Here is a 16,032-nt window from a genome sequence, read left to right as displayed (position 1 = left end):
AAAAGAAACACATATACATGTAAATTTACAACAGCTACTGTATCCTGAAGGAGGCATTGAGTTCTATGCATGTGTAAATGATGAAGGCTTTACCCAGTGGAGATAGATCTTTCCAGAATCAGGTCATTAACACTTTCCATTTCTAGGTGTTCTCTGATTTACCCATCCCAGGGCCTCCCTCACCTCCTCCTTCCCTCTTCAGGGGGAGCAAGGGTATTCAGAATCACAGCCAGGCCGAAACCGGTCTGGCTCAGTGGATAGAGCGTCGGCCTGTGGACTGAAAGGTCCCAGGTTCGATTCCGGTCGAGGGCATGTACCTGGGTTGCGGGCACATCCCCAGGAGGAATGTGTAGGAGGCAGCTGATCGATGTTTCTCTCTCATCGATGTTTCTAACTCTCTATTTCTCTCCCTTTCTCTCTGTAAAAAATCAATAAAATGTATTTAAAAAAAAAAAAAAAAAACAGAATCACAGCCAGGGAAAACAGGGTTTCCAGGATGTTCCTAGGTGGATTCATTGCTAACAGGCAAAAATGAAATGTATACCTTCACGTTTCTACTAGGTGTGGAGCTGCTAGAACTCTGGAGAAGATGCTGGTGCTAAACTGTGCTACCAAATTACTGACACTGGAAAAAGTGCTGAAGAGTCACTTTCCCGAATCACTCAAGGTACTGTGCCTTTGAGTTTTGTCTTGATCTGTGGAAATAATGTCCAACTGGCGGCTGTTTCCCAAAGTTTCCAGTGATAAGACTCTGGGGCACTTGTTAAATACACAGCTCCCGCTCCCCACTTGCTAGAGACGGATTCAATGGGTTGTGGGTATGGCCCAGATAATTATATTCCTGACAGTCACTTTAGATGACTCCCAGGAAAATTTCATTCATGCTGGACTAGCTTGTTTTTAAGGTAAATTTGAGTTCTAAATGTTTTTAAAAGGCAAATGGGTATGGACTGGTTGGCACTGCTGGTAAGAATGTGTACTAGGTGCACAGTGGAACTGAAGTTTAGGGGTTGTTATAAATTCCTTTCCTGTTTATTTCAAAAGCTTTATTTTTGGAGTATATTCAGTGGTTTTCTTGGTCATCTAGCCAGTGTTGCTAAGTGGTTAGAGCATTGACTGCACACCAAGGGCCGTGGGTTTGATTCCTGGTCAAGGACATGTACCTGGGTTGCAGGTTTGAGCTCCAGCCCCGGTCGGGGTGGGTGTGGAAGGCAACCAATCTATGTGAGAGACACGCTGATGTCTCTCTCTCCCTCTCTTCCTTCCTCCCTTCCACTCTCTCGGGAAAATCTCCTTGGGTGAGGATTTAAAAAAAAAAAAAGTGCACATACTGTACATACTTACACAGCTCAGTGAATTTTCACAAAGCGATTACCTGAATAACCTCCACTCCAAGAAAGAACATGATTTGAGAGGCTGCCCCTCCCACCATCAGTGCTCCTCTCCAATCCTACCTTTCCCTGCTCCCCCAAGGTAACCACTATCCTGACTTCTAAAGCCATCATTTAGTTTTGCATGTTTTTTAATATACATTGGATCACAGAGGAAGTATCTTTACCACCACACTTTTTCTACTCTAGAAGCACACAGAACATATGAGAGTTGTTTTGTAGGACAGACATCTTTGATTTTTAGTGGAGAAAAAAAATGTGAAAGGCCACAGAGAATTCCAATATTATTATTCAGTATTGTTTAGTCAAAAAGCATTTGAGCCCTAGCCAGTTTGGCTCAGTGGATAGAGCGTTGGCCTGCAGACTGAGGGGTCCCCGGTTGGATTCTGCCTAGGGGCACGTGCCCAGGTTGCGGGCTCAATCCTCAGTAGGGGAAACCATTTTGATAAACTTATTACTCTGTATGTAAGATCAGCAGACCAGTAGGGGGCGTGCAGGAGGCAGCCAGTCAATGATTCTCTCCCATCATTGATGTTTCTTTCTCTCTCTTCCTCTCTGAAATGAATAAAAATACTTCAAAAAAAAAAAAAAAGCATTTGAGCGTGGCTAGTGGGGCTCAGTGGTTGAGCATCAAGTCGAGCCTATGAACCAGAAGATCACGGTTCGACTTCAGGTCGGGGCACATGCCTGGGTTACAGGCTCCATCCCCAATAGAGGGCATGCGGGAGGCAGCCAATCAATGATTCTCTCTCATCATTGATGTTTTTATCTTTCTCTCCCTCTCCCTTCCTCTCTGAAATCAATAAAAATATTTTTTTTTTAAAAAAAAGCATTTGATCAGCCGTGTCAGGCTCCATAGATGTAATAATGAATGAGACATCGTTGCAGTCCTCAGGTAATACTTGCAGAGCCTTGCTCCATCAATCTGAAATGCAGGGGTGTATTTCACTATCTTGTGATGTTGAATTGTAACTCAGGGTGGAAGGAGTAGTTGCACTTCGCAGGTTATTTTTAGATAGTATAATACACCCCAAAAGCAGTGAGCATCAAAATTACCTGTGGAACATCTAAAAAAAAGATGTATGAGGCCTAAATCCATAGATTCTGATTCATTCAATAATCTTTATTGCTAACCTATGTGCTAAGCACCCACCTGGTAAGCCTATTGATTTAGTACCTCTCCTGGTTGTACTATGAAGCACTAAGTCCAGGGAGAGTTTTCTTTCTTTTTTTAAAAATATAGTTTATTGATTTTTACAGAGAGGAAGGGAGAGAGATAGAGAGTTAGAAACATCGATGAGAGCGAAACATCGACCAGCTGCCACCTACACACCTCCTATTGGGAATGTGCCTGCAACCAAGGTACATGCCCTTGGTCGGAATCGAACCTGGGACCCTTCAGTCCGCAGGCCGACGCTCTCTCCACTGAGCCAAACTGGTTAGGGCTCAGGGAGAGTTTTCTTAAGCTTTCATAGACTTTTTAGCAGTTTTCATGTGCACTGATGAAATAACAAGGGGGAAGTGTATATGTGTGTATGTTGCGTGTATATTAATAATATCTGCTTTGAGGGCCATAATTCTATGGTAGAACCAGAGGTGCAAAGGGTAATATGCAACTGAAACAGCTGGTGATACCGTTGACCTGTCTCTCTGGGTCCTCTGGCTCAGGTTTATGGAGCAGTGATGAACATAAATCGCGGGAACCCCTTTCAAAAGGAAGTGGTATTGGACTCATGGCCAGACTTCAAAGCCGTCATCACTCGGCGGCAGAAAGAGGTACAGTGTTGCAAGGCAAAACAGTAAGAGTTGGCATCAGCTAGAAAGAACAGATCCGGTGAAAGGGATATTATAACCATCACAGCCAAATACTTTAGCTTACAAAGCTACACATGTCATCCTTGGCTGCTAATCTGACTGTCTTTGGAGTACCGGACGCATGGAAAACCTCTAGCCTAAACGCGTTCAATAAAGTATGCCTTTAGGCTTTCATAATCTCTAGAAGCAGAAAGCACGCAACTTGCACACACCAGTGTTTATTACTGGGTGATGATTCCGTATGACGATGGGGACTTCGGTCATGCGTGTGAATATGGACGAACGCTGAAAAAGACAGCGTCTGCCCCCTTCTGCCTCTGGGACCAAAGAGAGGCTCAAGTCACCAAAGATGTGCTGCCGTGACCACATTAGGACAGTTCTGAGAGTTCTATTTAATTCTGATCGGCGGGTCCCTTCAGTTACACCCTTTCTATTTTCACAAATAAATTACAAATCCTGGAACTATGTGAAATAAATGTAAAACCTCCCTAGAATAGATAGTCAAGCAAAGGCTCCAAGTGTCTGTGGTTTCCCTCACTACAGGGTATCAGCCACATTCCCACGTAGCCACTGTCTACTGGTGACTGACTTGGCTAATGGAAATTACCTAGACACACACAGCTAACGGGACCCGCGCCATCTAGGATTTCAGTGAGTTAGTCCAAAGGTTCCCTTAAACCAGTGGTGGCCAACCTCTCGGACCTCACGGACCACCAGTGGCCCGCGGACCACCGGTTGGCGACCGCTGATAGAGGATGCGTATTTATGATGTGTCTTCTGACCCAGGCTGAGACAGATAACCTGGACCATTACACAAACGGCTATGCTGTGTTCTACAAGGACGTGAGAGCTTACCGACGGCTGCTGGAAGAACATGACGTTATCAACTGGGACCAGGTTTTCCACATACAAGGTGAGTCAAGGGCAAGACACTAGGTCATCGTTAAATCCTTTTAGTCACATATATCAGACAGACAGATATGCATATTTCACATTTATGCTATATATACACATATGCACAAACACATGTCTATGCATTTAATATATTTTATATATTTTACAATTCATGTATTACAGTTTTATAAGAACACTTATTTTTACTCCTAATGAGGCCTGGGGCTGCTTTTAAGTGATTTTTTTTGCTGTTACGTAACAGGGATATCAGTGAGTATCAGCATATTTTTCCTTATTATTCTGAACCCTTTGCTGTTACAGCCTTTTACAATAACTCTAATTTCAATCCAAACCAAAAGGTAAGCTTTTCTTCTTTCTGAAGCAAATACTAGTAATTCTAGAAAGGGCTAATCAGCTAACCTGTCTAGTATATCCTGAAATGGCTTTATAAGGAAACCATATATGTGAACTCCCAGGATATAACTGTGTGGCCACCAGTGCTACTGGAAGATCTGTAGGCCAAGGCAGAAGAAGCAGGTTAAACATTTCTGATAGTTCGGATGGACAGTTTATGCTTCAGGGTATCACTTCCTGTTTCAATTTTTCATGTTTGGGGGCAAATACAGGCGGTGAAGTTACTGTTTGTAACCGTTCCAGTGAAATGAATTCCTAGATCCTTTGACATTGAAGGCAGGAATTCCCATGTTAGAAATATGAAGTCTGGTCATTTTTAAAAATATATATTTTATTGATTTTTTACAGAGAGGAAGGGAGAGGGATAGAGAGTTAGAAACATCGATGAGAGAGAAACATCAATCAGCTGCCTCCTGCACACTCCCTACTGGGGATGTGCCCACAACCAAGGTACATGCCCTTGACCAGAATCAAACCTGGGACCCTTCAGTCTGCAGGCTGACGCTCTATCCGCTGAGCAAACTGGTTAGGGCTGTCTGGTTATTTTTTTCAGTCACATACAGCTGACGCCCTCTCACGAGGTTTCCTTGTGTCCATCTATGAACAATGAACAATGCATATTCATAATCTAAGGAGGTGGGATGTTGTATGAAACTCATTTGCAAATGCTCGGAAAGACCTTATGGAGGACGTTCTAACCATCCCTCGCCTTTACAGATTTACCCCAGATACGCTGGTTAGAAGGGAGACATGGTTTTACCAACTGTCTAGCCAATTCAGAAAAATGTCCTCCCCAGTATTACTTTAGTGTGGAAATGAGCATACCTCTTCCTTGGTGTGAGAAATCATGGCTGTAATTGGGTGGATACTGGTGCTATAGGCCTACTATCTTCAAATCACCTGAATCCAGCATTACGGAGAGAACATCCCTGTAATTGCCAATATTCTTTTTCCCAAAGGCCTAGCTGATAGCCACGAGTCAGTTACAGTCATCTAGATGGACTCATCCCCTCTTCCTGAAGGCTTGGTGGGGACAGACTTGAATTAGTAGCACCTAATAGAGCTGGAGTGGCGAAGGCCCTCATTCAGCATGTAAGTCAGTGCAGGTATTACCCGTGGCTTCTGACGTGGGGGAGAGAGAAAGAGAAACATTGATTTGTTGTTCCACTCATTGATGCATTCATTGGTTAATTCTTGTATGTGCCCTGAATGGGGATGGAACCCACAACCTTAGTGGATCAGGGTGATGCTAAAATCAACTGAGCTACCAGGCCAGGGCTAATCTGACTTTTGGAAAGAACTGGTTCAGTCTAACTCAGGAGAAAGAAATTCTGTTTGAACTACCATCCCTACCTTTAGTTAGCACTACCTCTTATTTCCCTTCAGATAGTATTTTGAATTACTCAGATCTAATTCAGTGTTATCATGAGGGATGCTAGCTAGCCACAGCATCTATAATGTTGATGGTAGGAACTGGAAGACTTCCTTATCTTTTCTTAGACTCAACTCCCTGAGGGAGGAGCCAAGGCTTAGGTATCAGACTGAGTTCAACATGACTTAACTGTTGTGTCTTCGTCAAGAGGAAGTGACTTACTGAAAGGAAGAAACAAGCCATTAGACATGGAAGGGAGCGGGCAAGCCCATGGCCAGAGGACTCCATCCATCAGGACGCCGACGGGAAAGGACAGAGCTGGTGGGGATTTGGAGAAGCAGAGCCAGTCAGGCCTAGTAAGCAGAAGCGAGGCCGCCATCCTGTGAGCTGTCAGCACAGACCGGGCCGCTCTTCTGCCCCACCGGGAAGCAGTGCCCAGGACAAGTACTGACTAGAGAGCTGCAGATCATAGAGGATCGCTATGGTAAACGCGAGGGATCAGCCGAGTTAAGCTCCGGGTAACTCTCACCAACACAGAGTTTATACCTGGATATTTCTGCAGCGAGCATTACGTTATGAGGCTGGAAGGGAGAATTCCATGCCAAATAAATCTAAGCTCTTTACATTTCCATAACATGTCTCTTCCCTGATCAGTCTGAGAAGTCAGAGAAATCAAAATGCCCACAAGACATTCCAAATGCCTAGGGGATGTCTTCCTCAGAAGATTCCATGGACGTTCATGATCCCCAAGGGCAACATGATAAAGGAATTTGAAAATCCCACACTAAGTTTGAAAATCAGATAGGGGGTAGTTATAATGATCCGTATGTAAATACACAGTGGTTAGGATCATGCGTGGAGGTATTGATGATAATAGGTTCACTGTAAGGAATTTCCTTGTTGTGGCCTCAGATAAAATGCCCGAGGTTTTCCTTATGTCTTTCCATATACAGGGCTGCAGAGTGAGTTGTATGACGTTTCCAAAGCTGTTGCCAACTCCAAGCGGATGGATGTGAAGCTAAGTTCCAGCAAGGCAGTCCGTTTGTCTGTGGTGTCAGCTCCACCAGACACCAGTCTCCTGTATGTAAATCCAGTTTCTGCTTTTGGGATAGGACTTAGTGCTATGGAGGTGCCAAGAGTGGTACCTGGAGTACTTAGTAAGGAATATTTAGCCCTTGAATTGGGGCTGTTGAGGCTAAATTTGAGTGTGTGTGTGTGTGTGTGTGTGTGTGTGTTTACTCCTTTCCTTTCTGCTGTGCTTTACTGCTCATAATTTCCTGCAAAATCAAATCAGTGTCTTTGTCCATAGTAACAAATGAACTCAGGAGTCCTGCATTTTCACTGTACACATATAAAAATCATCCTATCTAATAATAGACAAACATGGTAATTGACCGTATCTTCACTACGCCTCCCATCGACTAATCAGCATGATATGCAAATTAACTGCCAAAAAAGATGATGGCTAATTTGCATACTGTAGGCAGGGCAGGACAGTGCCATCCCACCTGCCCTGCCGCCATCCGGGCCTGCTATCTGCGACCCGGGGCAGTGGGCGTCTGTGTGTGACCCGACCCGGGGCAGCTGGGCAGTGCAGCAGCAATCGGCCAGCCCGCCCGGCCTCCATCCAGGTATCCTGTGTGCGACCCGACCCGGGGTGGCCAGGCGGGGCAGCAGCGATCGGCCGGCCCGCCCGGGGCAGCACCCCAACCCCCAGATTGGCCCTGCTGTGTGCGCGACTCAGGGTGGTGCCCCAACCCCCGGATCGGCCCTGCCGCGTGCGCGACCCGGGAGGCGGGGCAGGCATCGAGGGATTGGGCCTGCCATCTGCACCCAGGAAGCATGCCTAAGCCAGCAGGTGGTTATCTCCCGAGGGGTCCCAGACTGTGAGAGGGCACAAGTGGGGCTGAGGGTCACCCCCCACCTCCCCTCCCCCGTCAGTGCACAAATGTTTGTGCATCAGGCCTCTAGTTCTTTGATATCCTCCTTCCCCAAATAATTCTAAATAGCCTCTGTTGTCTGAGCCCAAGGTGGTGGTGGTGGTTGTTTTGTTGTTTCGGGGATGAGGGTATGTAACTGAGCCGTGTGGAGCTCTTACAGGCCAGGCACTAGGTGTTTTCAGTAGATTACCACGTGAATCCTTTCTACAACCCTACGAAGCAGCACTATTATCATTCCCTTTGAACAGTCAAAGTAACACACAGGAGTGAACTGTAGAGCCAGGAAACAAATCCCACAAAGCCTGATCCGAGTCCAATCCTTCCAAACACGTGTTGGTTCATATCTGCATTCTTACTTTCTTCTTGCTTTGGAGTCCCTGTTCTGTTATTTACCAGTTACCTTCCCTTTTGCTTCATTTTTCTGAGCCTCAATCAATTTCTTCTTCTTGAAAATTAATCTATAATATCTTCCTTACCTGTTTTTCATAAGCAAATGAGACATGATACTTGAAAAGTACCCAGCTTGGTGAATGTTAGTTTTCTTCACTTGTATGAAATATGTTGAAGGAATTATTGAACAGAACAAGACTAAACCTAAACAAGAATGGACACTTCTAAGTTACATAAAGCAACTGGACTTTACTTTTTAAAAATATATATATATACTTTTAAAAAATTGATTTAAGAGAGGAAGGGAGAGGGAGAGAGAGATAGAAACATCAATGATGAGAATAGAAGCATCAATCGGCTGCCTCCTGCATGCCCCCTACTGGGGATCAAACTCACAACCTGGGCAACCGGGAATTGAACCGTGACCTCCTGGTTCATAGGTTGATGCTCAACCACTGAGCAACACCAGCCAGGCTGGACTTTACTCCACCCCCCCCAACCCCCCCCCCCCCAGGTATGAAGATTTTCAAACACATACAAAAGGTACAGAGAGTAGTATAATAAACCTTCCCATCAATATGTGAGTTGTCTTATTTTATTTATACTCCTTTCTACTCTTTCCACTCTTGGATTATTCTGAAGGAAATTTTCTAGATATTATCCATTATTCTTAAATATTCTAATATAGATCTCCAAATGAGATATATATGTCTGTTTGGGCTCAGACAACAGAGGCTATTTAGAATTATTTGGGGAAGGAGGATGTCAAAGAATGATTTTTATATGTATACAGTGAAAAGATAAGGATTCTTAAAAATTTACTAATATCACTTGTCTGACAGGACAGTGATAGACTAGGAAGACTCACAGGACTCAATATATATTGTCATTTATCATAATGAAAGGGTACAAATCAAAATCAGCAAAGGAATAAGATGCTTTGGCAAAGTCCAGAGGAAACCAGGCCCAAGCTTCCCAGAGTCCTTTCCTGGTGGAATCACATGGAATAAGTAATTTCCCCAGCAATGAGCACGACAGCATGTGACCGGGCTTTTACTACAGGCACCCTCTGCCTAGAGTATGCCAATTTCCTAGAATCCCAGCAGAAAGCAGGTGTTCGGCATAAACCACATTGACTGTGCAAACAGTCAGGCACAGCGAGCCATGCATATCAGTTCCGGGAATGGCAGGGCCCCTCCAGAAATTCACATTGCTAGATACCAGCCAATGGCCAACCTGGCAACCTATCATTGTAACGGCCTCAAGCCTGCCATCTTAACCCTTGCCTCCACAACACTTTGCATTTTGTTAACAATATTTCCTTAAAGTCAAATAACCAGTTAGTAGTCACATTTCCTAAACTATCATGATGTTTAGCAGTTTGTTTTGAATAAGCATCTAAATAAGGTTCATACATTGCAATTGGTTAATATCTCTCTTAACATATAGGTTCCCCTTTCATTTCATTTTATATTTCTTACATTACTTTTTTGTTAAAAACAAACAACAAAAACAGGCTATTTGTCCTTTAGAGTGTTAGGGTTTTCCACAGTCTGTTTACTGTCATATCCCAGAGGTATTATTTAAAATTTTCCTCTATCCCCAACCAGGCCTTTTAAAATCAGTTTTTGACTTAAATTGCTCCCTTCTGCATGGGAAGTTAGACAATTTGTCTTTAACAGAGGCATCACCCAAATGTGTACGCTGTATTTAGGGTACCCTGACCTTCAGGTACAAGGTCACGGTCTCTAGTATAACCACTGAAGCACTTGGCTAGTCTTAGCAATGTTTTTATTTAAAGTTCACTTTCGAAACTTAAATATAAAAATTCTATTAAGCCAGTTATTGCTTGTATTTATTTACTTTTTTACCCCTGCTCAGGGTTAGGTGATTGTCCCAGTGCCAGAGCCCTCGGATGCCTGGGATGTGAGCTAACCCTGCAGAACTAATGAAAAGAAAACACACGCTTGGGCTTTGTGAAGATCTTAGCTAGAATGACGTCACCAGGCTCTCCGCAGTCCCTGGGGATGGGATGGCCTCCCCACATGGTGCCTCAAGAACTAAAGCAAATTCTGAAACACAACCAGCCCCGTATGTTTTCAACCAAATAACCCACTTTAGCTCTTAGAAATGGCGCCAATTCTTATCTTTTTTCTTCACCTTGATGCCATGAGATGTTAGACCTTTTTCCAAACCTTTTAGGGGAAGGTCTGGAAGATGTAGGATTGTTTTATTATCATTGATTTTTAGAGACAGGGAGGAAGAGAGAGAGAAACATCATTGATTGGTTGCTCCCCACGTACGCCCCTTCTGGGGACTGAACCTGCAACCTGGGTATGTGCCCTGACAGGGAATTTAAGCCGCCATCTTTTGGTGCACAGGACGGTGCTCCAACCAACTGAGCCAGACCGGCCAGGGCAGAACTAGCATTTTTTGAGCATCTACATATGCCTGGGATGTTAAGTTTGTATTTGTTTTCTGGGCATGGATGCGTGAATATACAAGTCCTATCCTAAAACATTTTTTAATATACTTTTATTGATTTCAGAGAGGAAGGGAGAAAGGAAGAGAGAAATATCAATAATGATAGAGAGTCATTGATCAGCTGCCTCCTACACGCCCCACACTGGGGATCGAGCCCCCAACCTGGGCATGTGCCCTGACAGAAATCAAACCATGACCTCCCGGTTCATGGGTCGACGTTCAACCACTGAGCCACACCAGCTGGACTTTTTTATAAACCAAAAGATTAGGGGCTCAAGAATCAGATCTTTTCAAGGCTTCAGGGCATAAAATTAGAAGGAAAGACATCAATTGGAAATAATGAGTATTTTGTCCTATCAGAAATGAAATTCTGCAAGATGTTTGTGAGTGGGGGAGAGATGGAATCTAACTCATTGACAATGTCTTCGTATTTGTTAGGCCCTATCTCTGGGATGGCGTCTCCCTTTAGTCTACAAAGAGGAGGCGTTGTTGGAAGTCACCTGACCCTGAGTTCCCACCTCTTCTCCTGTCCTTTTCTTCTAGAAGGACTTCTCCCCCGCGACTCACCTACCTGAGTGTCGCGGATGCTGATCTGCTCAACCGGACCTGGTCGCGGGGCGGCAATGAGCAGTGTCTCCGGTACATCGCCAACCTCATCTCGTGCTTCCCCAGCGTGTGTGTCCGCGATGAGAAGGGGAGCCCGGTCTCCTGGTCTATCACAGACCAGTTCGCCACCATGTGCCACGGCTACACCCTGCCGGAGCATCGCCGGAGAGGGTACAGCCAGCTGGTGGCCTTCACCCTGGCCTGGAAGCTGCACAGCCGGGGCTTCCCCGCGCAGGGCAACGTCCTCGATGACAACGCGGCCTCCATAAGCCTCCTGAAGACCATCAAGGCCGAGTTCCTGCCTTGTCGCTTCCACCGGCTCATTCTCACCCCGGCAGCTTTGTCCAGCCAAGTTCACCTCTAGCCCAGCGGAGCGGCAGGTATCATCTTCCGTCCCCTGAGGATTCACATCCTCCTTAACTGCCAGGGAAGAGAAAATGAAAACGGGGGTCAGGAGAATCCTGGAGAAAACATGCAGGCTCAGCCTGACAAGCCTTAACTAGCCCTGTCTCGGGTTTTTACAATCAATAACCAGAAAATAAATAGATAGATAGATAGATAGATAGATAGATGATAGATAGATAGATAGATGGATGATAGATAGATAGATAGCCGGGGTCAGGGGTTGCTGCAGCTGTAACAGAGGGGATGACCCTGCTGTGGGATCCACTGCAGGAAAAAGGTCCTGAAGCCAGCAGTTCTCAGCGCAGAAGCAGAAATGACAGCAAGAGGACAATGATTTAACACGGGAGCGTGTGGCTACTGCTTTCTACCTGCCGGGGCTTCCGCTCTGAATTCTCACAACCACACCAGTTCCCTGCTACCCTAAGTAACATTAGCCTGGGTCCACACTGCTCTGTCTCCCCAAACACAGTGCCTACCACCTCTGACCCCAGTTCTCTGTGAACTGTTCTGTTTTTTCGTCTTAAATTCCTGGCTCTTCACTTCTGCCTGTGACTCTAGCCTAGAGTTCCTCCCCGGGAGTATTAGGAGACAGTGGTTCTCACATCTGATACAGAGGGCTGGTTACAACACAGCCTCTCCCCCACAGGAGTCAGGGGCCGAGAATGTGCATTTCTAACAAATTCCCGCTGCTCAGTCGCCTTGGATGGGAGAAGTCAGATATTTTAATGCCAGAAATAGATGATGCAGCATAGGACTGGACCTTACCTATCACCTATTCCAGCCTCCTCGTCTATAATTTGCTTTCTCTTAAGAAACTACGATGCATATATAGATGTGAATGTGGATATGCAGATGCGCATATAAACAAACATACATATACACACACACATAAATATATACGTATTTTTCTTTCATATTTCCTGCGTATAAACTCAGAATTGTGATGAGATAATACATTCTAATCCTCTCGTTGCATATGAAGAATTTGAGGACCCAGGAAAACAAATGACTTCAAGATTACACAGATAATCAGCGCTGGAGGCCCAGCCAGAATGATGTCATTTTGATTTCAATCTATTTTCTTTTCACTCAATCGTGTATCTTTTTTGCAAAGGAAATTTAAATGCTTAAATAATTAAATCAATACACTCATCGGTCTTTTATCCTTGTCAGTATTTTTTTTTAATTTGCGTTCCAATTGTTTGTGTATATGTATCTTTGGAGGACAGAGATCAACACCACAGGCGGTAGCCAGTAAAAGCAGGCCCCGCACAAATGGTGGCAGCTGTCTAGTCTGGATAACATTCACTTAGTCACGTATACAATACTGGTTTCTTATCTCACAGAGGTTCCCAAAATTCCACCTACAAAGATAAGGGGAAACCCAATGTTAGGTGTTTGTCCTGAGAAAAGCAACCAACTGGCTGGAGGAGAACGTCATTTGAATAAAAAAATTAAGACTCTTGCTTAGGTTGCCCAGAGTTCCTGGTTACCTGGAAATAAATGTCTCCTTGGTGCCAGGGAGAGCAGAGACCAGAAAGCTCTCGGGACAATATGGTCTAGTAGTCCCTGCCCCCAGGATACTCATTATCTTGGGCATTAATTAAGCCTGGGTGACTCCTACCTGATCTATGGGAATAATATTATAGCCTTATTTTTTTCCTAATAGTAACACGCCTACTGTTTGTTTAACGCTTGACTATGTGCTGACAGTTGTGCCAAATAGCAGAGATAGATAATGTAATCCCTGTGAAGGAGAAGGTATTGAATTCTGGCTCAGAAGTAGTATAACTCACCAAAAGTTATGCAGGTTTTAAAAGTGGTGGAGTCAAGATCAGAACCTGGGGTTTGTGGGACTCTGAAGCCTGAAGTCATTATGCTAATTGGCCTCTTAAGCAGCTTGGAATTCCTTGGGGACTATTATTCCTTCCTCTTGTTGCTTTCTGAACAATGTACTCCAAATGGCACCCATACTTTGTTTTTAACTTTTATCTTCCAGATAACTAATCTATAATAATAAAAGGGTAATATGCTAATTAGACCAGACATCATTCAGGACGAAGCTGGGGCCAGAGCAAAACCCGGATCCCAGGTGCCAGAGGGAAGCCGGTGCTGGCAGCTGGGGGAAGGAAGGCCTCTCTAGTTAGACATAATTGCCCAGTTTCAACCCGGTTTCTGACCTGTTACAGACTGTGTGGAGCAATTTCTGAATAAGGAGAAGAGAGAGACTCAAAGAGTAGTAAGGGGCTAGGTCAGCAGACGGTCTGATAAAGTGCTGATGTCAGTAACTTCTTCAGTCTAACGTGTAAACTGGTGAAGAGTCTTAAGCAAAGTATCCATCTGTTTGGAAATCAGTTTGGGGTGACTATTGCAACAGTCTTAGCAAGAGATGATCCACGTTTAGCTTGGATTTGAATGCTGGCAGCGATGATGATGAGAAGGGAGCTATTTAGGAGGAGAAGCTGTCAGCATGAGTGGCTGTCGGATATGATGAGAGAGAAGCACCAGGATGAGTCCTGGGTTTCTGTTGGGAACCCTGTGGCTGGTGTTTTTCTCTGAGACAGGAAACACCAGAACAGTGCCAGGGCTGCGGCAACTGGAGCAGAGGAAACTATTCAGTTTTGGGTTGTTGAGTTTTGAAATATACAAATAATATGATCAAATTGGATATCTGAATCTCAGAGAAATTGTCTGCGGTAGAAATATGCATGTAGGGCCCAGGCACACAGATGGTAACAAAGCCATGTACTCATCTGGCTGAAATGGCCTTGGGCTGGAGCTCGAATGCACAGTGATTTAAGGTTTAGTGATGGGGAGGCTCTGGAATGGGGGAAGGAGCAGCGGGAAGACACGAGGAAGGCCAGGAGATGACTATCACAGAAGAGAAAGGAGACAAAATTCAAGACTGGGGGATATTCCATCGTGTCATATTACATGGAGGCCAAGAATACAGAAGGCAATGGAACTTTTCCATTGCACTACAAATATTTTAAAGATATGGATCAAGGAGAAGCCTGAAACAAGGATACACACTGTATGATTCCGTTCACATAAAGTTCAAAACCAGGCAGAGCTAGTCTCCAGCTGAGAAGGGGCCCTTCGGAAGGACAGGATCTAGAGGGGAGATGAGAAGCGGCTCTGGTTTCTGGTGATATTCTGATTCCTGACCTGGTGGGACATCCAGGTGTGTTCACTTGGTGAAAGCTTATTAAGCTGTAGAATCTTATGCACTTTTCAGTATGTATATTACTCTGCAAAATGTCATGTCCATGAACAGAAAACAGGAGTGGGGGAAATTGGGTTTTGACCCAACAATTCCTAAAGTTTATCCTACTGGTATAAAAACAAGTATGCAAATTGTAAAGACTGACAATGAACTAAATAGTTAAGAAACTCGCGGATTAAATATAGTACAACCATTGGACGAAACTCCACGGGTCACTAGGAAACTATGACTGCTGACATGGAAAATATGCGTGTGATGATGCTAAATGCAAAGCAATGCAAAGCAATTACAGAAAAGTTATGAATCACCTTATTTTAAATTCAACCATGAAGATAAGGAGGGAGTAAGCAGATAGGTAAATAGAAAGTTATGCACCATCTATTTAAGATTCAACTGTGAAGGTAAGGTATGAGTAAGCAGAGAGGTAAATACTTCTGAAAGCTGCCTGGTGGCTTTTCCTGGGAAGACAGGAGCATCTGGTAAGTGGCAGTATTTCATGGGTGGTCATGGCTGGATACGATGATGAAAGTGAGAGTGGGGAAGGACATGTCATGAGACTAGAGCCACAGCTGTTTAGTAATTATCCACCTCACTAACTACAGATAAGAAGTTTTCTTACAGACCCTGAGAAACTGGAGGATGAAACAAGGCTGTAAAAAGATAAGATGCCTTGATGGGTCCATTACTCAGAAAAGAAATACACTTTGAGAACAGACCAAGGACAGGACAGGCTTTGATTTGGTTGCTGTGCCTGTGAGAGGGTTAACTTGAAATGCAGGCAGGTAGGACAGGGGTCCAGTGGGAAACAAAGGCAGGTGGAACACAGGCAGGGGCAGACCCGGCAGTCTGAGCTGGCCTAATCACAGGAACCAACCACGCAGAAAAAATAAAATGTTTCTGGACTCAAAGCGGGAGGCATGGGAAACCAAGGGAGGGCCTGCAATCAACAAGGTGTACGAATGCATAGAAACAGAAAGTTCCGCATAGGGACGGAGGAAGAGCACATAGAAACGGGGAAAGAACACGTAAGTCCTTTGCTGGGCAAAAACAATTGAGGGAATCAATCAGGTGATGACACAGGTAGACACAGAGCAG

General features: G+C 44.6%; 1 protein-coding gene across 2 annotated transcripts; it reads left to right on the top strand.

Annotated features, from left to right (window-relative positions):
- Positions 1-568: 568 nt before the first annotated feature.
- Positions 569-11,670, top strand: GLYATL3 (glycine-N-acyltransferase like 3; the record flags this gene model as incomplete). 2 transcript variants are annotated; one of them, XM_081094977.1, is made up of 5 exons in its annotated part: positions 569-667; positions 3,060-3,167; positions 3,993-4,119; positions 6,840-6,966; positions 11,244-11,670. In XM_081094977.1, the coding sequence occupies 5 exons, from the start codon at positions 590-592 to the stop codon at positions 11,668-11,670; spliced, it is 867 nt and encodes a 288-aa protein (XP_080951103.1). The 2 variants fall into 2 exon arrangements, with proteins under 2 accessions (XP_080951103.1, XP_080951102.1); XM_081094976.1 differs by having other exon boundaries at positions 590-667; positions 6,840-6,937; positions 11,212-11,670.
- Positions 11,671-16,032: the final 4,362 nt, after the last annotated feature.

Source organism: Myotis nattereri (genome assembly GCF_964212035.1).
Source record: "Myotis nattereri genome assembly, chromosome: 6".
Taxonomy (NCBI): Eukaryota; Metazoa; Chordata; class Mammalia; order Chiroptera; family Vespertilionidae; genus Myotis; species Myotis nattereri.
Note: the sequence above shows the minus strand (reverse complement) of the source record. Positions and strands in the feature narration are given on the sequence as shown.